The 20,249-nt window shown below is 43.7% G+C and overlaps 1 protein-coding gene across 1 annotated transcript in view; it reads left to right on the top strand.

The window, feature by feature from the left end:
• Positions 1 to 2,123: 2,123 nt before the first annotated feature.
• ANXA3 (annexin A3) overlaps positions 2,124 to 20,249 on the top strand; it is a 28,081-nt gene continuing 9,955 nt past the window's right edge. Inside the window, exons 1-7 of the mRNA XM_006133863.5 lie at positions 2,124 to 2,261; positions 5,154 to 5,191; positions 12,961 to 13,048; positions 16,156 to 16,250; positions 17,248 to 17,361; positions 17,961 to 18,051; positions 19,765 to 19,844. Coding sequence (XP_006133925.1) covers positions 5,177 to 5,191; positions 12,961 to 13,048; positions 16,156 to 16,250; positions 17,248 to 17,361; positions 17,961 to 18,051; positions 19,765 to 19,844 — 483 coding nt within the window. The 5' untranslated portion in view covers positions 2,124 to 2,261; positions 5,154 to 5,176. The remainder of the gene's footprint in view (positions 2,262 to 5,153; positions 5,192 to 12,960; positions 13,049 to 16,155; positions 16,251 to 17,247; positions 17,362 to 17,960; positions 18,052 to 19,764; positions 19,845 to 20,249) is intronic.

Below are 20,249 nucleotides of genomic sequence, written 5' to 3'. Positions count from 1 at the left end.
TTCGTAGTACAGAGGTGGCTACGTAAAGAGAGCACAGTATCCTAACATGCACAGCCACAAGGCTGGCGTTGGGGGCAAGTCTGTATGGCCAATTCAGTACTGTTTCATAGATTCATAGGGCTGGAAGAGACCTCAGAGCTATATGTCCACTTACCACATTAGCTCTCTCTCCCTGCTGCCCCCCTCCCAGTATATTAACCCTGGTTGGTTGGGGCCCTCTCTCAGGTCTAACACAAGAGGGCAAAGTGCTGCAGAAGCAACTGACCCATTCCTTCAGCAAGAGGGATTCCACACCACTAACACTGGCTGCCTGATCTGTTCCCTGAAATGTCCTGCATACCCCAGGGACGAATACAAACTTGGCCCCTGGTGTGAAATCCAGAGTTGGCTTGTCTATGTCCCAGCTCAGCCCTCACTAACCCCTACCAGTGACTCTTCCAAGTATTTTCCTCCAGGTCCCAGATGCAGGAAGTCTCTTATTCACAGTCTCTTATTCCCATCTTTAATTCAAAGGCGCACACACTTTCCAAAATTACTCGTGTAAGTTTACAACTTGAGAAAATTCACACACAACATTTATCACAAAACACATAGGCTGTGTCTAGACTGGCCAGTTTTTCCGCAAAATCAGTTGCTTTTGTGGAAAAACTTGCCAGCTGTCTACACTGGCCGCTTGAATTTCCACAAGAACATTGACAATCTCATGTAAGATTGTCAGTGTTCTTGCGGAAATACTGTGCTGCTCCTGTTCGGGCAAAAGCCCTCTTGCGCAAATCATTTGCGCAAGAGGGCCAGTGTAGACAGCACAGTACTGTTTTGTGCAAAAAAGCCCCGATGGCTAAAACGGCGATCGGGGCTTTTTTGTGCAAAAGCGCGTCTAGATTGGCATGGACGCTTTTCCGCAAAAAGTGCTGTAGTAAAATATAGTAAAGACTATGTGTGCTTCTTCCCCCTTCCATTACTTAAGCTTGAAACAGCACATATCATTTAGCTAATTGCGCATGTTTTAGAAGCTGTAGTAAAAAGGGGAACTAGCCGTTTAGACCCATTTCTCAAGGACTGGATTACACGTATTACTTGAGTTAGGGAAATTTGCTAATTGCTATTGCTTAAGTAAGCTATACTGGTGGTTGTTACTGAATGGAATAGAGTTGAAATATGCTAACCAATAACGCGGCAACACGAAGCTAAGGTAACAAATCAAGACATGCCAAGTTAGATAAGAAAGTTAAAAAAAGTATAAAAAAGGATGCTTAGCCAACGCTCAGGGTCGGCTCTGCTTTGAACATTGAGTTCCTTAGCCGTACCTTGGTGGCAACCAATAAACTTGAGTTGGACCCAGCCTGAAAGTGTGACTCTCTTCTTGGGGTAAATCAGACTAGCCTCCAAGGGGACGAAACCAGCAATTTATGCAACAGTGCTTTTGCGGAAAAGCATCCGTGCCAATCTGGATGCTCTTTTCCGCAAATGCTTTTAACAGAAAACTTTTCCGTTAAAAGCATTTGCGGAAAATCATACCAGTCTAGACATAGCCCTCTAGTCACATCTGTAAAAATATAATTTTTTATGAATATGAATAAGCAAAAGCTCTGAGGCAGTAGGTATCAAAACACACCCTGATGCGTTCCTGCCACCACTGCACCTTTCTGGAGTAACAGAGACATACCACTCCCCAAGCCAAAGTTGTGTATCTGTGGAATATGCTGCCACGTGTCACCCACCTATCCCGCCCTGTAACCTGCAAATGGCGCTGGTATTAGGCAAGCGGGCTGTGGCTGGCCCAGCTGACACAAGACTTCTTAGCCCAGCCCTCACCGTGCCACTCTGCTTGGAGGGATCCCACCCTGAACCGCTGCAGAGCAGCGGGCCCCCTCACGTGGCAATCCCGAGCCCGCTGCAGTGTTTGCACAGCGAGTCTGGTCCCGCGTGCAGAAAGAGAAAGAGAAAGAATCAGCTGCGGCCACCTACCACGGCGGGAGGCACTGGCTCCCTGCAACACTTGTGTGTTAGTTGTGTTGCGTTACGACGGAAGGCGCGTGAGCTGCAGCCCAGCAGGGTCTGCGAGGGGGGCCCCCAGGCCGGGGGGGAGGGAGCAGGCGGGCTCGGGGGAAGCTGGGGGAGGCTCTGTACCTACCCTTGCTGCTGGGCAGGTGGAGCCAGCGCTGGGGGCGGGTCAGGGCGGCGGCCGCTCCTCTTCCTGCTGCCTCAGGCGCCGCTCGCTGCTGCTGTTCTCGCCGCGGGCAGTTTGCAGGGACCCCCAGGTACGTGTCTCGGCGCAGGGGGACCCGCTTCCTGCTTCCCCAGCCCAGCCCGGCGTGGGGGAGGCTAATGCGCTTGCCCCGCTCAGCTGCCCTGCGCTTTGGCCGGCCACGCAGCTGGGGCCACTTTGAGGCTGCCCCAAGCCGCTTGCGCCAGCGTGAATCGCTCCAGCGGGTCCCAGTGAAATCTGGGCTGGGGGCAACTAGCAGCCCCGATCCCCCCCGAGCGGAGAGGGGGGAGCCCTCGCATCCCTCAGCTTCGGGAGTGTGGGAAAGCCAGGCCACTCCCTTGGCTTTAGAGAGTGGAACCCTCTGGCCGTCCCACGCCAAGCCGCCTTCTTCACCAGGTGCCCTGCTGGAGTTAACCCTCTCTTGCCTCTCCTTCGGCTGCTCTCTGCTGTCTTAGGCTGTGTCTACACTGGGCCACTTATTCCGGAAAATCAGCTGCTTTTCTGGAATAAGCTGCGAGCTGTCTACACTGGTCCTTGAATTTCCGGAAAAGCAACAGTGCTCTACTGTACAAAATCAACCACTATTCCGGAAAAGCTACGCTGCTCCCGCTCGGGCATAAGTCCTTATTCCGGAAAACTGTTCCGGAAAAGGGCCAGTGTAGACAGCCCAGTAGTCTTTTCCGGAAAAGCGCGTCTACATTGGCCACAGATGCTTTTCCGGAAAAAGGGCTTTTCCGGAAAAGCATCCTGCCAATGTAGACGCTCTTTTTCCGGAAATACTTATAACAAAAACTATTCTGTTTTAAGCATTTCCGGAAATTCATGCCAGTGCAGACACAGCCTTAATGTCTTGCCTTGTGGGCCATGTGCCCTCCCTGTGGCAACTGAGCAATTGCTGACCTGGAGAACTATTAAGTGTTTTAATATGGTTTTCAGTAAGATGACTAGTGAGCTAGACGTAAGGAGGAACAGCCCCTGCTTTGTGATTAACTAGTTGCCAGCAAGTGTTCTGTAGGGTTAGGTGCCCGTCCCACATGTGGCTTTGCAACTGCTGGAATACTGGGCTTCATTTTCAGGGGTTGCTTGCTTCGCCCTGGTGGGTATGACTTGCAGCCAATACTAAAGGGCTACGACTACACTGGCACGTTCTCATGCAAAAACTCTTTTGTGGAAGAGTTCTTCTGCAAAAACTCTTCCAGAAGAGAGCGTCTACACTGGCATGTGCTTTTGTGCAAGAGATGTGCTTTTGCGCAAGAGCATCCATGCCAGTGTAAATGCTCTCTTGCGCAAGAAAGCTCTGATGGCCATTTTAACCATAGGGCTTTCTTGTGCAAGAAATTAACGTTGCCTGTCTACACTGGCCTCTTGCACAAGAACAGTTGCGCAAAAGGGTTTATTCCTGAGCGGCACGTCAAAGTGCTAGCGCAAGAAGTCCTGATTTCATACATTAGAACGTCAGTTTACTTGCGCAAGAACACGCGGCCAGTGTAGACAGGCAGCAAGTTTTTGCGCAAGGGCGGCTGCTTTTGCACAAGATCGCGCCAGTGTAGACACAGCCAAGGAGAAATACTTCCTGAAAGCATTTGTAGGAACAGATTTTTAAATCCTGTTTTTAAAAGAAAACGTACCCTTAGGAGACAAGCTGCCCAACAGTGCACTTTTTTAAAAAAAATTGCTGGAAACAAGAATTCATGTAGTGGAGGTTAATTCTTCAGTGTTGGATTCAATGAATGTAGCTGATCACATTTGTCACATTTAGTTTTCAGATGCTTTATAGTAGCATTGATACATAATGAATGGTGAATGAGTGACAGGGGATGATCACTTTGTAACCTGTTTGTTCATTCCTTCTGGGGCATCTGGCATTGGACACTGTCAGAAGATAGGATGTTAGGCTAGATGGACCTTTGGCCTGACCCCAGTATGGCTATCTTTATTACCAAAAGGGTTGAAGGATTCTAGCGAGTAGATGCACACACACGGCTAAAGTCCATGGGCTTTGATAACAATACAAAATAAAAATGTGCAATCTTTAGGAAATAGTTTTGTAATTTAAAAAGGTATAAGTTGAAACTTCTCAAAGTCTGGTTTCTAATTAGGGTATGTTAACACTGTGGTGTTATTTCAGCATTACTTATGTGTATCTGAAGCAACATAAATCAATGATCAAATTCAAAATGCCTGTCAGTGTGAGGAACTAGTTAATTTAGGACTAGTAAGTAATTATCCAATGAAAAGTGCCAGTGAAATCAATGGGGTTGTTCGGAAAAGCAAAGCTGGAGAGGAAAGGGCCCAAGATCTGTAATTCATTTCAAAAGGTAGCAGTCACACCCATTCCTCATAAAATGTTCCTGCTAGGTGGAACTTACAAGCTGTTTTGATTCAGACCCCTAGGATTCAGTTAAGCCATTTTAAATCTAATGCAGCAAAGAAAACTCAGTTTGCAGGAGAGGTGAAGCCAGAGTGTTAATTAATCTTGCAGTCCCAGCTAGGGTATCAGGTGATGGATAGGCACACAACCCAGATCTGAGGAGAGGGGAAGTCGTCCTACTGTTAAGACATTTTCCAGATTTTTGTTTTTATAATATCAGGAAGGGCGGGAGGATTGTTTTAAACAAAACATTGAGCTGAGTGAGTATGTTTAAACAGTATGTCCACTGAATGGAAAAAACGTGTAAAGATCAGGCTTAAGATTCCAAAACTCTGAGCTGTGTTTGTACTTTGACAGAATATACAAGAGTATGATCCAAGACTCAAGGGAGCTTTATAGTTTCCTGGGAGAAGTTAGCTTATTTTAATCCTTATAAACTTTTACTTTGGCTCTCAGTAAAAGATGCTTTCTGAAAAACTCTTCCATGTTTTTTAAACATTGGAAAGTTGATAACTTTGTTTTTTATCAGTAACTGTAAATTAGCACAGTGTCTTATTCTGTTCTCTTTTTCAGGTTTTCAGTGAAGCAATCAAATCATGGCATCAGTTTGGGTGAGTTTAACCAAATATTAAAAATAATCACAGGGCTTTCTAGAGATTCTTTTCCCCCTGAAATCTTCCACAGAAAGACTAGCACTGTGGAAGAGAAACAAGATCAAACTTTTCAGACACACCAATGTTTTTCACTTCTAATGATTGCTTGTTCAGTGGGAGTGTCTGGGTATTTGTTGCTTTGGTAAAACAGCTCTTATAAGGACCTAAATATGAATTTAGGATACCCCAGCTGCTCTGCCCCAGGCGTCCCCAAGTCAGCCGCTGCTGAAACTGACCAGTGGCTGACTACAGGAAGCCCCTGCCCCGGGCTTCCTGGAATCAGCCGCTGATCAGTTTCAGCAGCAGCTGACTTGGGGATGCCTGGGGTTCTTAAGTTGAATCTGTATGTAAGTCAGAACTGGCGTCCAGATTCAGCCGCTGTTGAAACTGATCAGTTTCAGCAGCAGCTGAATCTGGACGCCAGTTCTGACTTACATACAGATTCAACTTAAGAACAAACCTACAGTCCCTATCTTGTACGTAACCTGGGGACTGCCTGTACTTTCTTTCAACACCATTCATGCAACGTGCATGCATTTGATTGCAGCTATAAATCATCATGTAGATGGTTTGCATTTCAAACTTGCTTCTTGACTAGAATGGAGACATTCTGAGTAACAAATATGTCCTTTGAATGAAGGGAATAGAGCATATGAAATAAGGGAAATGGTTGCTGAGTAGAAGGTCTTAGTATGTGAAAGACCAGTGTTTGATTTGGGGGCTGGTAAAGGAGTAGTTACTGTGCAAGGAGAGCATGAGACCTCAAGTGAGTTCATCTCAAGTATGAATATTTGCGATTTGACCTATCATGAATTTATTCTAAAGTTTTTTTTTCTAGCTGGAGAGGAAAGGTTCTAGAATCATTCTTTAACGTCACTGTCATACTTTGACTCTAGTATTTCTCACTGTAAGCGCTATCACTCTGTAATGTGGGCTACACTTAGATCCCATCAGTTGACATCTGTAAATCTGAGATATTAATTCAGTGTTTTGAAATTATTTTGTTTTACTCTGCCATTGTTGCAGTAGCCCACAAATGCTCAGTTTTGCTGCATCGAAATTTGGACAAATCTTCAGCCGAGGAAATGTGACTTGAGGCAAGAGTCAATTACTTGTAAAATAGTCACCTTGTAAGGTGTGGCTTCATTTGTCCCTTTCAAACTCCTACATTGTAATCCCAGGTGGTAAGGGATGGCTTTAATGAGTCTGATTACGCTTCTGGTTTACCATGTGCCAGCCTGTGTTTCTGGAGAAATCAGATTGTAGATTCCGTAGTTTCCTACAGTTATTTTTCTTTCTTTATTAAAATTGAGATTTATATCATACTTCTTAGATTGAAGAGCAGGCTGCCCCCAGGGACAGAGGCGTGGCTGACCTCCTAAATCTAGAGCAGGTAGCAATTTGGAAAAGAGGAACCCCACAAAACAAGTGAAAAGCTTGTGTCTAACTTTAAAAAAAAATCTTTGATTATCTCCCAGCAAAGGGGCTCCCAATTGCAAATATGCAAATAAAAATATGCTGCTCCGCCTACAGTTTGTGAATGGGTTTGCTGGTCCGCAGTATAAAAAAGGTTGGGAACCTCTGTCCTAACAGATGATGATCTCCTCCCTCTCTTACCGATTCCTTTATTTTTCTGTTCTCCCCCTCTCCTCCTTTCTGGTTATTTACAAGTGGGAGGGGGGTCAATAAAAATGAAATACAAATATTAGCAATATTCTAGTTTTAAACCAATGGCTAGTTGAGAAGTTACAGAATCAACAGAGTTACATTGAATGGGAGATACAAGTAAGCATAGTGAAGCCACTGTACATAGACACAGAGGTCCAAATTCTCTCCCATGCAAGCTCACCACGGTCAATTAATTTAGCCCAATATGTATACATATTGCACTGTGCAGGGAAATGGACACATTTATCAGCCATCTCCATTTAGGCCAGCCTATGTTTGCTGTAAATGAAGCTTGGCCGTGTGTATGGTGAAGATACTGGACTGGGACATCTGCCACACACTTCCTGACTTGGGCGACTTTCTTCACCAGCTGGGGGATTTATCAGACACACTTGAACCGGTCTCTAGCCCTTGTCTTCAGGCTCCCTTTGTTGCCCAAACATAAAACCCCAAAACTTCCAGGTGGGGTGTCTCTGCCCAGCCACAACTCTTACGAATTCCCATCTGGAATCTCCTTACTCCAAGAGCTACTATTTCCTTCCGCTGTCCGCTCATGACACCCCCATCCCCTTCTGAGCTGTTTCTGATTAATATGTTGACTATAAATATTTTAAATGCTCTGGGGATGGAACTTCATGCGGAGCCTCATACAATGGACTCCTGGTCTCACCTGCAGCTTGTAGGCACCATTATAATGCAACTAATAAAATGAAGAGCTGGAAAGTGTCAGCTACTGGCTCTCTGCTGAAAGAGTATGAGAGGGAGGGTGTTTTAGTTCCTCCCACTGAAGGTTATTGTAAGCCAGTGCTAGTGAGCGATCTTGGGAAGAAGCTGGCCAGGCACTGAAAAATGCACAGATCAACTACATAAGACTGGAAATCCATAACCAGACTCTTAACTCCCTTGCCCTACTTGTAAGTAAACAGGGAAGGAGTGCTATCCTTGTGGGCGTGGAGAGGAAAAAAGCAAACCGGCTATGACCTCAGTCTTTCAGGAATGTTGACTTAGTTACTTCATTTTCTAAAAATGTGCACAGTCCCAGTTCTGCACTCTTATCTGTCCCACTGTTCTGGACATATTTGGGCTCAGAGCATTGAAAGAAGCAGTTAGAGACGCACATGGTTAGCGCATTCCTGAGACTTCCCGCCAACACTGTATTGCTACTGTAGCATGCATGCTATGAACAGCTAGCAGAGACTTTGTCCTAGGGATACTTTTTGCACACATCCACTTTTCCCAGATAACCTTATGCTTCCTCAGGACAAGCAGAGCTGAAAGGAAGTAACCAAAAGAGCATGATCTTGCATCCGATGCCCAGACAAACTTCCTTTGGCTTCAGTGGGACTTGCATGCGGCCTGAAGTGCTGAACCAAGTTTCTTTTTTACATCCCTGCCCTTGCCTCTCCCACAATTGTTTAAAAAAAAAAAAAAAAAGCAGCAGCTTCCTGCAAGCAGATTAAGCTATTTCCTCTAGAAGCAGCACCCCAGATCAATCAGATTTTGGCTATAAACAGACAACCTGATGCTAAAGCCGTAGGGTGGGATTTTTAAAGCATTTAAGTGAGAAGCAGATGTCCCAAGGCACTCAAATGGGATTTCTGCTCCTGATTCATTTAAGGTATGTCTGCGATGCAATCAGTTGTGATTTCAGCAGGTGTAGACATACCTGAGCTAGCTTTAATTTCTCACTAGTATGGGTTCCAACAGAGTTGAAGCCGGTGTTGCAGTGCCAGCTACTTTCTCAATTACAATTTCACGTGCGTTTTAGCTTCTCCTGTGTACTACCTTGTCAAGTACAGATTGTCCCCGACTTATGAACGAGTTACATACCAAACACTTGGTCGTAACTCCATCTGTTCATAAGTCAGACTACATTCATTTAAACATGACCGTGCTGTTCGTAAGTGCGGATCATGTGTTTGTAACTCGGGGACCGGCTGTAATGCGCTTAATGGGAGGTTGGCCATAAATACGAACGGTTGTAAGTCGATGTGTTCGTAACTCGGGGACCACCTGTATTACAGTACGGAAGATCATGTTCAGATTATAAACAATCATAGTGGTGCTATATTGGGACTCCGAGGTTATCCTAAATATTCAAGACTGAATATGTAGAACAACAAGATGTTTCAAAGTATATCTTCCCTGTTTATGTTTTTCATTAAGGTAGCCGCACAGGGCAGTATTTTTGTCAGCGGGCAATAATCCACAAGATGGACACTACTGGGGAATAATTTGTTTGTGTGTGTTTGCTATGTGTTCAACAGGAAGTGCTTTTAACTTGTGTGGCAACAAGGTATGCAGAAGGAGTCTGTGATGAGGGCAATAGTTGTGCAATACTATTGCAACATAGCCTGGTGTTAAACAATACTCCAGGACTTGCTAAACCACTTATAGCAGTAAGCTTCTTTGTCTAACTTCCCAACCTGTGGAAGAGTCCCCTTCAGATGTGTATCTAAATTAAGGTGAATGCTTTGTCTTCAAATCTGTAATTCTATATTGTGCCCCTTTAAATGTAGCAGCCCTCCGTTAATGATCATAACCACCAAAAATGTTTTATTTTTGTCAAAAAATAAGTTACAAAAATGTTCAGCTTGTGAAGTTTCACAATAGAGGGAGATTATTACACTCCATTCAGTTAGGCTATGTCTACACTGCACGGTTCTTTTGAAATAAGCTATTCCAGAAATAGCTTGTTTTGAAATAGCACATGTACGCTTCAGAAGCCTCAAAATGAGTCCGAGGCAAGCTTCCCTAATGTAGACGTGCTATCTCAATTTAGAACCCCAGGAGGAATAACTTAGAATGGCCCTGGTGAGGGGCTATTTCGAAATAGCAGAATTGCTGTGTAGATGCTTGCATAGTTATTTCAGAATAATGGCCATTACAGCCGGTCCCCAACTTACAAACAAGTTACGGACCAAACACTTGGTCGTAACTCGAAGTGTTCATAAGTCGGACCCCATTCATTTACATGCGATTGCGCTGTTCGTAAGCACAGATCGTGTTGGTAACTTGGGGACCGCCTTTACAAACGCTTAATGGGAGATTTGGTTGTAAGTACGAACAATTGTAAATTGACCATTCGTAACTCGGGGACCAGCTGTATTCCGAAATAACTTTGCTGTGTAGACATACCCTTAGTGAAGACAAAATCAAGGATCTATGAAAACAATGTGAAACACACCAGGGGAAGCAAAATTTAACTATTAATACAGGCTCCTTTGAGTTGTATGTATCATGAGAGAGGAAAATAAGTCATCATCAATCTGGAGAGAAGAGTGATGATTTGAAGATAAAACAGTCTCTATACAACAATTGTCATTATTAAAACAATGAAAATTTCACAGAGCATTATTTTGCAGGTTTTACTTGTCATAAGTGGGCATTGCAAACAGAGTTTTTTTGCCATTGGGATCTTTCCAAATAGCAAATACATTTGATTTGCATTTTTAACTGCATGTAAAATTCCTAATGTAGCATGTTTCATTTACCTCCTTGTAATTGATATGAGTAGTCTGACAGACGTAGCACTTTCTTGCAATATCTTTAGGAAATCTCACTGAATTAAGTTGAAATGGCTTTGGAGTCCCCTGTATTTTAAATGCCACTGTGAATGTATTATTGTGGGATTGTGTAAACTGAATGGCCAGTATAGTTCCTGGACAGTGTTGTGAGGTTCTGAAGACTCCTTGAAACAATGTGTCAGACAAGAAGGAACTCTTGGGACAAATAAAATGAAGAGGTTCCTGCAAAGTAACTGGGGGGGAAATGAACACTAAGTCTCACGTCCATACTCCACCTTTGGAAGCTCTCCTTTAGGAGAGAACCATTGAATGATACAGGGTCTCTGAAGATCAGAAAGACTCCAAGCGATGTAAAGGAAAGGCTAAATTAAGCATGCGTGTGCTTGTTCAGAGCCAAGCAAGTTATGAATTTGTTAGCCACAGAAAAATGCTTCATGCAGTTTGACGTACTGATCATCTGCCAGACCTCTTGTTGTTTGTGTGTGTGCTTTGTAATGCTTTCACCTTAAATAAATGTACTTGCTTAGAAAGAGCTGTGAGGTAACGTAGCAGTGTGCAATTTAGGGATATTAAAATGCAGTTAATTGACTAATTGAGTAGTCGATGGAATTTCTGTTGACGAGTCGATAGGCACTTCCTTCCTCAAAGGAGGACTGCGGAGGAATGTGGAACTCCGCGTACAGCCCGGGGCCAGTGGAAGTCCTGCTGACTCCGGGCTGCATGCGGATGCCTGACCCCACGCTCCATGTTCCGCACGGCATTTCAAGCCTAGGTGTGTCAGGTTGGTCACCATCAGACAATTAACATGAAAGGGACTGTCTCAGTTAGTGACTCACTGCCATGGCACTTTCTTCCTCAAGGAACTCACTATCCTCAATACCCACCTTGCCTCAGTGACCTTACTGCCAGTTGTCATCTAGTCCCTTGCCTCGGGGGCAGACTGCAGTCTGAAATGGCCACTCATCATAGGCAAGGGGCATGGACCTGCTGCCTTCTGCTGCCCTGGCTGGGTCCCTACAGCCATAGTACCCTTCGGGCTTCTGTTGCTGAGCCTCTGTCTGGGCTCACTCAGCCCAGTGCTCTCCTTGCTCACTCTGCCTTTCTGCAGCACTGCTGTGTCTGTGGTACCTCACTAGCAGGCAGCTCGGTCCCTCTCCCTCCAGAGCTAGAGCAAAAGTGCTCCTCTCCTGCAGACGCCCTTTTTATATGGTCTAGCTGAGCCCTGATTGGTTGTCACTAGCCCACTTCCGGCTCCTGGGACAGCCCTCTCCAAGGGCTGGTTTTAACCCTTTTTTTTTTTTCCTGAAGTGGGATTGCCGCTTCACTACAGAGACACACCCAAAATCAGGTTCTGCTTTGAAAACATTTTGGTAATCACAGCTAAGATGCAACTAACAAACTATTTCCCTTTTATCCCCCAACAGTCGAACTTAAGTCTTTTTATCTGAACCACTAACACAATGCACCAACCCCCCATGACACAACAATCAGTTTACTGCAGATACATTATTGCTGATAATTCCCCATTACACCCAAATTGGGTGGAATAAAAGGATTATTTTGTTAATATACCAAACAGTGTTTGTACCTTATTCTAACAATGCAGCCATTCTTCGGTCGAAAGCCTGAATGTTTAGAAAAAATGTAGTTAATGTCCACTGTGAACTAGATCTGTTTAACCTTAAATGTTATTCTGCAGCACTATGCATCTCAAATTACTTTTCCCTATTACCACCCAGACCTAATTTTGCTTGTTTTAATAATGATCATCTACCCTCTGGCACACTGACATTTTATAGGGAAAGCAGTGTAATTATGATAACTTACATTGCTACAATCTGATTTAGTTTTATTTGACATTTATATTCCAGTCATGCCCACTGAAAGTTATTTCAATATTTAGCATTTCAAGCCTGTGCAATCACCATTTCCCCAGTGTGTCTCAATACCAGAACTAGAATTTTCCTTCAGTTTAATAGAAGAATGGTTATTGTGGAATGGCACTCGCTCTCTTAAAGGAGGGAGGACAAATCTACCATTACTGTTTGAGAATATGAATACTTCAAAAAGCCTTTAAAAATGGGATATATTGTCGTGAATCTGCCAAAAACGAATGTTTTGCTAAAGAAAAAAACAAATGTCACCATGGCTCAGTGAGTCATTGTGCATATGTAACCGTGGTGAGTGTATATTATGTATTCACAGAGGACATGAGATATTACAGTCCCCAACTACAGCATCAGGGCTCTTTGAGTGGCCTTAGTTTTACACTTTTTGAACGGGGACCTTTGGAGCTCTCTAACTGATGGGTAAGGAAACTGAGGCGAAGTTGTATGAGTCCAGTGAGAGTTGACATCAGAGGTGTGATTAGACTGTGGGAAATCTACACTCCCAGCCCTCAGTTCCATTAACTTTTAAACACTGGTTTATTGTTGCCCTGGAGAAAATATGAAGCAGATGGAAACAGTTTGTCAGACTTCGAACCCAGAACTCCTTGCAGTTAGCTCTCAAAATGTTGTTTTTGATCTCTAGGTTGGAAGCAGAGGAACCATTCGAGATTACACAGACTTTAGTGCATCCAGGGATGCTGAAGCTGTTCGGAAAGCCATCAGGGGAATTGGTAAATATGCATCTAAGTTTCACTCCTATATTGTTACAAAAAGCAGATGTGGTTTCAAAAAGAACAACATTGGTGAAATTTGGTCTGTCATAAAAATGGCTATACTGGGTCAGGTCAATGGTTCATCTAGTCCAGTATCTTGTCTTCTGACAGTGGTCAATTCCAGGTGCTTGTGAGGAAACAAACAGAATAGGCAATCATCAAGTGATACATCCTCTGTCCTCCACTCCCACCTTTGGGCCTCCAGAGGCTAGGGATGCACAGACTGTCGGGTTGCTAATAGCGGGAACATATCTTAATTCTTTTTTGACTGTTGTTATATTCTTGGCCTTCAGAATCTCCCCTAGCAAGGAGTTCCATGTGTGGATTGTAAAGTATTTCCTTCTGTTTGCTTCAAAGATGCTGAATATTAATTTCATTGGGTGAACTTTGTGTTATTTAAAGAAGAAAATAATATTTTTCTTCTTTCTTCACACCAGGTATTTGTTTTATAGACCTCTGTCATATCCCCTCTCTGTAATTTTTTCCCAGCTGAAGAGTCCAAGTCTTGTTACTCCCTCTCCTCTTATGAAATCTGTTCCATACCCATAATGATTTTTCCTGCCCTTTTCTACGTGTCGGGTGCATCTAGACTGGCAAGATTTTGTGCAAAAACTTGCCAGCTGTCTACACTGGCCACTTGAATTTGCACAAGAGTACTCACTTTGTAATGTACAAAATCAGTGCTTCTTGCGCAAATACTTTCACGCTCCCGCTCGGGGAAAAAGCCCTCTTGCGCGAGAGGGCCAGTGTAGACAGGCCAATGGCTAATGATCGGGGCTTTCTTGTGTAAAATCATGTCTAGACTGGCCATGGATGCTTTTGCGCAAAAGCACTTTTTGCACAAAAGCATCCGTGCCATTCTAGACACGCTTTTGCGGAAATACTTTTAATGGAAAAACTTTTCCGTTAAAAATATTTACACAAAATCATGCCTGTCTAGACGCAGCCGTCCAGTTCTGAGGTATTTATTTGAGATATCGTGGCCAGAACCGCACACAGTATTCAAGATGTAATGCCACTATACAAATAGGAACTATGATTACTGGATATGTTCTCATCTTGACAAGAGAGTACTGCTACAACCACCTGAAAACCCCTGACACTAAGATAATCTCATCTGCCTAGGTCTCCTCTCCATTTTAAAGTATCTTTGCCATTTTGCCTTTGTAGATCATAACTGAGTGCAGTATTCAGGTCATGCTTTTGAGAAACAGGCCAAATCTATCCCAAAGTGCTGATGGCTATTACCCATAAGCTATATCAGATGAGCCACAAACATTAACTTCTATCTCACCACATATGAGTTCATAATAGCAGTTCCTGAGGCATTCCAGTTCTTATAACAGTATTAAAAAAACACCCTATTTTTTAGATGAATTTTTCCTTCCAACCAGTCTCCTCAAATAATAGGTTCTTCTGATCCCAAAAGATCAGCCACACACCAGGTTAATATACAACATAGGCTTACCCAAATATCATGCTGCTGTCAATCCTTTGAGTATTTACATTCAAAAGGTTTAGTTATAAAAAGAATGGAGGACGGATGAGAGTTGAAAATGGTTAAAGGAATCAAATATGTACAGACATGAGTGATCTGCAATCAGATTCATAGCGTTGTTGAGTTCTGTAGTTGCAGATAGAGCTTTCGGCATCAGTCCACAGCTAAGTTAATGTCCATTTTAGGGACATCAGGATATCCTGGGATTCATTCTTTATGGCTTGCGGTTTTCCCCATGAGCATCCAAGCAGATATGAAATGAAAAAGGTTCATGTCCCAAAGGCCTTTATACTTCCTGCAGCCTCTTAGCCTGGGAGAACAATAGGCATTTGGTGTAATCTTCTGTTTGCCAAATACCATGGCAATTAGCCTAAGGTAATTTATCCATTAAACAGTTCATATACAGTTTGCCACAACCTTCAAAGAGACATATAGACAATAATACAAGTCTCCTCACAAATTTTAATACAGGTTGACACTCTCTAGTCCAGGAACATCCATGGTCCGGAATGATTTTAGTTAGCTGGATGTCCACTTTCCATGGGTGTGGCCAAGTTTCCCGTGGTCCCATAACATTTATTTACAGCCTTCAGTCTTGGCTGCCAGTGTTCTGAGCTGTTATTTAGCTCTAATTTACCCCTTAATGTCCTCTAACAGCCCAGTAAGCAGTGGAAGTATTGGTACTGCTGCTAGACAATATTGACTTCACGTGGTCCGGAAAATTCTCTAGTTTGGAACCAGTCAGGTGCTGGACTAGAACGGGTCGAGCAGTATTCCCTTTAGATCTTGAATCAAGGCTATAATAATAGACAAGAATTTTGTTCACATCACAAGACCTGAGCAAACACCTTCTGTTCCACTGCTCCAGTCATGCAAGTTCTCATTTCTATGCTCTGTTCTGATATAATGTAGTAGCCCAACTACCATTTACATATGTTCCTAACAAGTCTTCAGAGGTCAACCTGGGTCAGTCAACCTATGAGCTAGTTAACTTTTTCTAGCCATGTGCCGCATCTTATTCAGATGTCCAACATTTCAATCAGATAACAACACAACCATTTACATTTTCTGTTTGCTTTCAGCAAGTATTCCTGATGGCAATAGTTTCAGAATAAATTGAGAAATCAGTGAGGACAGCTTGGTTACTAAAATGCCTCCTTGCAGAAATACAAAGGAGTGAACAATATGTTTTGTTGCCCAAGGAATTAAAACTACAGCAAAAGCTGTGTCATCTGGCACTCGTCCAACCGGAAAGCCCTATAAACTAGCATTTCTGATCTTCATAAGAATGGCCATACTGGGTCAGACTCATGGTCCATCCATTCAGGCTCCAGCCTGTAGCCCCTCCTGCACCCCAGATTCTCCCTCCTTCCCACACCTAACTCCCTACCCCAGCTTTTAGCTAATCATAATAATTGACTAATTGGCACCCCCACCCCCATTCTACCAACACACCGGGTAACAAAGCTTCCCCTGTAGTCTGAACAACTAGTTTTAGTTCCAGTGATTTGTTGAGTTGTTTTCTACTGGAAGTTGACCAACCCTGAGTAAAAGGATTTTCTTTCAGGGACGGATGAGAAAACACTGATCAACATCTTCACAGAGAGATCAAATGCTCAGCGGCAGCTCATCGCTAAGGAGTACCGGGCAGCTGCAGGAAAGGTACAGGGTGGGGACGACAGCGGAGAGTGAAAATACCATCCTGGAGTATCTTCCTTCTGCAAAACTAACCAGAATATGCACAAACCCTGCAAAGGCGTTCCTTATGAGACTGGATATGAGCAGGCCTGCCGATGGGGTGGAGGGTGGGGAGTTGCTCCAGAACCTGGAGGTTCAAAGGGGCCTGAGGCTCCGGTCTACACAGCTGCCAAAGTAACACAGAGCCCAGGCCCGTCAAATCGCTGCTGGAGTGCTGCACGATCCAGGCAGTGGTAAAGGCTGAGGAAGGGGCGTGCCACGCTCCAGACCGCGCCAAGAGCCAGCTGCCCTCAGCCCTGTCCCTTCCACCGTTGGCCCCGTCCATTCCAGGACCACAGAACCAGCTCATTCCCCCCACCCCACATACTTTGCCCAGGGGCCCACAGAGGCTGTTGGCTCTGCTGGATATGGACATGAATACATCTAAGTAGCTCGATTTGAATGTCTAACCTGCTCTGAGAATAGAAAAGGAACAGTTTGATTAAGAAAAAAACTAACCAATACTAATGCTTTTCAGGGACCCATTATACAGGTGGCAAATGAGTTAAGGCCGGTTGTTAAAAGGCCCCTTTTGCAGCATCTAACTGTTCATTTGTTAGTTGGTCTGGTTAAAAGTATCTAATGCACTGTCTCCTCCATTTCCACTTAGTAATCCATATATTTACATTTCTGTGATTTTTAAAGTCACACCTGGGCTGATCTTAATTTGGCTTTAATTTTGAATGGGGCCTATTCAAAGAGTGGAACTAGCTTTCTAAATAGTTTGTAGTAATTTTTAATGGAAATATTAAAGTGACACAACTATAGGCAAGATGCTTCTGAAAGTAGAAATGACTGAGGCAAAACAGGGTGGAATTATTCCATTACCAACAACTAAACTCCGTAAACTGTCGTTTCATCTGGAAATATGTGATCTGTGAAAGCACAAGCTAATCACCCTGGGTCTTCACTGTTTGTTTAGGACATGAAAGATGATTTGAAGAGTGATCTCTCAGGCAATCTGGAGCATGTTATGGTTGCACTTGTAACACCACCAGCTGTGTTTGATGCTAAACAGCTTAAGAAATCCATGAAAGTAAGTCTGCAAGCAAATTTTTCTTTCTTTTAATTTAGAGCCAATTAGAAAGATGGAAAATATATTTTGTAAAAAGTTTCCATTACATTTTTCCCAAACGAGAAATTATATTTCAGTAGAGAGAAAAAAAAACCCACCAACACTTTTTTGAAAAGCACTTAATTTGGAATGTCTGTTCTGTGCTCAAGAGTCCTGAGATTAGAAGAATGTCAAATGTGTTGTTATGTAGAAGTGACCTGCATTCTCAGAGCTGTGTGTGAATTGTAGCAGACTCTGGTCTATATATTTGCAGATCTGAGAAACTGTTACACCTAATGAGCTGTCTCTTGAGAGGATCAAATAACTTTTCATTTTGGAAGTTGAATCTTTCCATAAACGTTATGTCTTTGCTAAGGTGAATTGTCTGAATCTTGATATTTCAAGTCACAGTATTTGGGGTATTACCTGCTGGTTTATATTTCCACTATATAATGTTTAGAATTCATGTTTCAGGTCATTTGAAACTAAACCCCAGACAACTTCTACACAAACTGTGTATTTTCTTGTATTTCCTTATAAAAACTGTGTATGTGTGTGTGTTTTTTTTTTTTTTTTTTAAGGGTAGTGGAACTAATGAAAAGGCACTAATAGAAATCCTAGCCTCCAGGAGCAGTAAACAAATGAAAGAGGTATCAGAGGCCTACTATACAGGTAATGCTTTTTTGGACAGATGTATATTAGTACTGTTATCTGATTGCAAACCTACCCAGTGCTTCTTGAAAGGATCTATGAAAAGTGACTGTTGAATTTAGGAAGCTGAGTCTTAGATACAAAAGCTATTTTGCAATAATTCCAATCTCTAAAAAAGAGTCTGTTATTAACTGTTAGCAATTGCATGCATCCCATGGGGTGACTTAGTGAGTAGTACTGTAATATCGACAGGTGGAACCAAACCTGGGACCTCTGGAGCTTAGTGCATGAGCCTCAACCACGGGAGCTAAAAGCCAGCTGGCTCTCAGCTAACGCTATACAGTAGGACTCATTCTTTTTCTCTGCAAATGGCATAAGTGCCACTAGATAGGACAGTGCACCACTCCCAGCTGGTGTGTGGGTTACATACTTCCCCTAGCAGAGGAAGTGTGTCCCATGCTTCAGAGACATCTCAATTGAAATCCCAGATGAGCCCCCACTTATAAAGAACTGGACCTGATATTTCGGTATTAGTCTCACCAGTGATATAGATTACAGCAGGGGTGGGCAATAATTTTTGATGGGCGGCCACGCCAAGATTTTAGAAAGTGGTCGAGGGCCGCACTCTTCCATGGTAGTAATGGAGATGTGGGGTTTGGAATGGAGGCTGGGTGCAGAAGGGAGCTTGCAGTAAAGGACTGGGGTGCAAGAGGGAGACTGGAGTCTGGGAGGGAGTTGGGGTGAAGCAGGCGGTTGTGACCTAGGGCAGAAGGTTGGCGTGCAGGGGTTTGGAATGTGACCCAGGGTAGGAGGGGATTGTGATCTGGGGCAAGAGATTGGGGTGCCAGATCTGAGAAAGGGTATGGGTGCAAGATGGGGACAGAGGGTTTGGGTATGTTCATTGGGGGGGCAGACAGTTGGGGCAGGAAATGGCTGGGGTGCCAGAGGCAGGCTGTGGCCAGCAGCTAAGCCAGCCTGCCTGTCTGCCTGCAGAGCTTAAAACATTTCCCTGCCTGCTTGCCTGGCCAAGTGCTTCAGTGAATAACTGAGCCAAGGAGAGGGGCCGTGGTTCTTCTTGGCTGCCTGGTATTCAAACAAGCAGCTTCCATTGGCCATTTCTGTTCAGAAACCGGCCAATGGGATTGTGCTGGGGGCAGAGGCAGCGCCTGAAGCTTCCTGCCTCCCCTCCCATTTTGAAACAGAAATGCATTTCTGAGTGGCATGTGGGGCAAGCAGGGGAGCCTACCTGAGTCTCCCCATGGGTCATATTTTGCCCAGGCCTGGATTAGAGGGAGGAAAAATCCCCTTCCAATTCACTATTTCCTAGTTTATACATCTAAGAATTGTACTCTTGGCTGAAAGTTCATGTTGAGTTGCTCGTCCATTGTGACTGCTACATCCTTTTGACTCCCTGCTTTCTAGGATACAGTCCCCCATTCCGTAGGTATGGCCTGCATTCTTTGATCTGTCTATGTCCACATGCATATGACTGCACTAAGCGAAAGAGGCTGGATTGTGGGGCTAACTTGTGGATTGATGGATCTTGTCTAGAACCGTTTCACTGATATGTCACAATTGTTGCTGGGTAGGATAGGACAAGAAGGCTACAACAAGTCAGCCACTCAGTGATCTTTCCTTGACAGCAGATGCCTTTGCTTATCTTACCTTTGAATTTTCTTTATTTTTTTTTAAATTGAAGAATTAAATTAAATGTTTTGATATTTTTGTTTTTAGTATATAAGAGGAGTCTTAGAGACGACATCAGTTCTGACACCTCTGGTGACTTCAGAAAAGCCCTATTAACTCTGGCAAATGTAAGTTCCTTCTACACAGTCAGTGTAACCACTCCACAGAATGGATATTTATAATTTTAAGTAAGATCTCTGTCAATAGCTGCAGTCATAGTGAATCATCTGACCACGGATACAGTACTTCTAGGCTCAGGGTCTGCATAGCTTCGTTTATTTAAGCATAAGCTCAGAGTACCATGGTAGGCTAGCACCCTTCTAGAGACGAAAGTCCTTCATTGGACCTGTCAGTTGAGATGAATTTGGTCTCCATCTATCAAGTAACAATAACTGGCATCCTCTTCTTGGGCTCTTTGTAGTGCAACAGTGGGGATGTTACAGATTTGGACTGAGGTTTAGTATGGTAAAGCCAATACACAATTTGGACCATGGCTCTGGTCTGGCTACAGCCTTAGCTAATGCTTGTTCCGT

This window comes from Pelodiscus sinensis, chromosome 4 (assembly GCF_052426305.1).
Source record: "Pelodiscus sinensis isolate ZL-2025 chromosome 4, ASM5242630v1, whole genome shotgun sequence".
Taxonomy (NCBI): domain Eukaryota; kingdom Metazoa; phylum Chordata; order Testudines; family Trionychidae; genus Pelodiscus; species Pelodiscus sinensis.
This window is presented reverse-complemented; position numbering and strand designations above follow the sequence as displayed.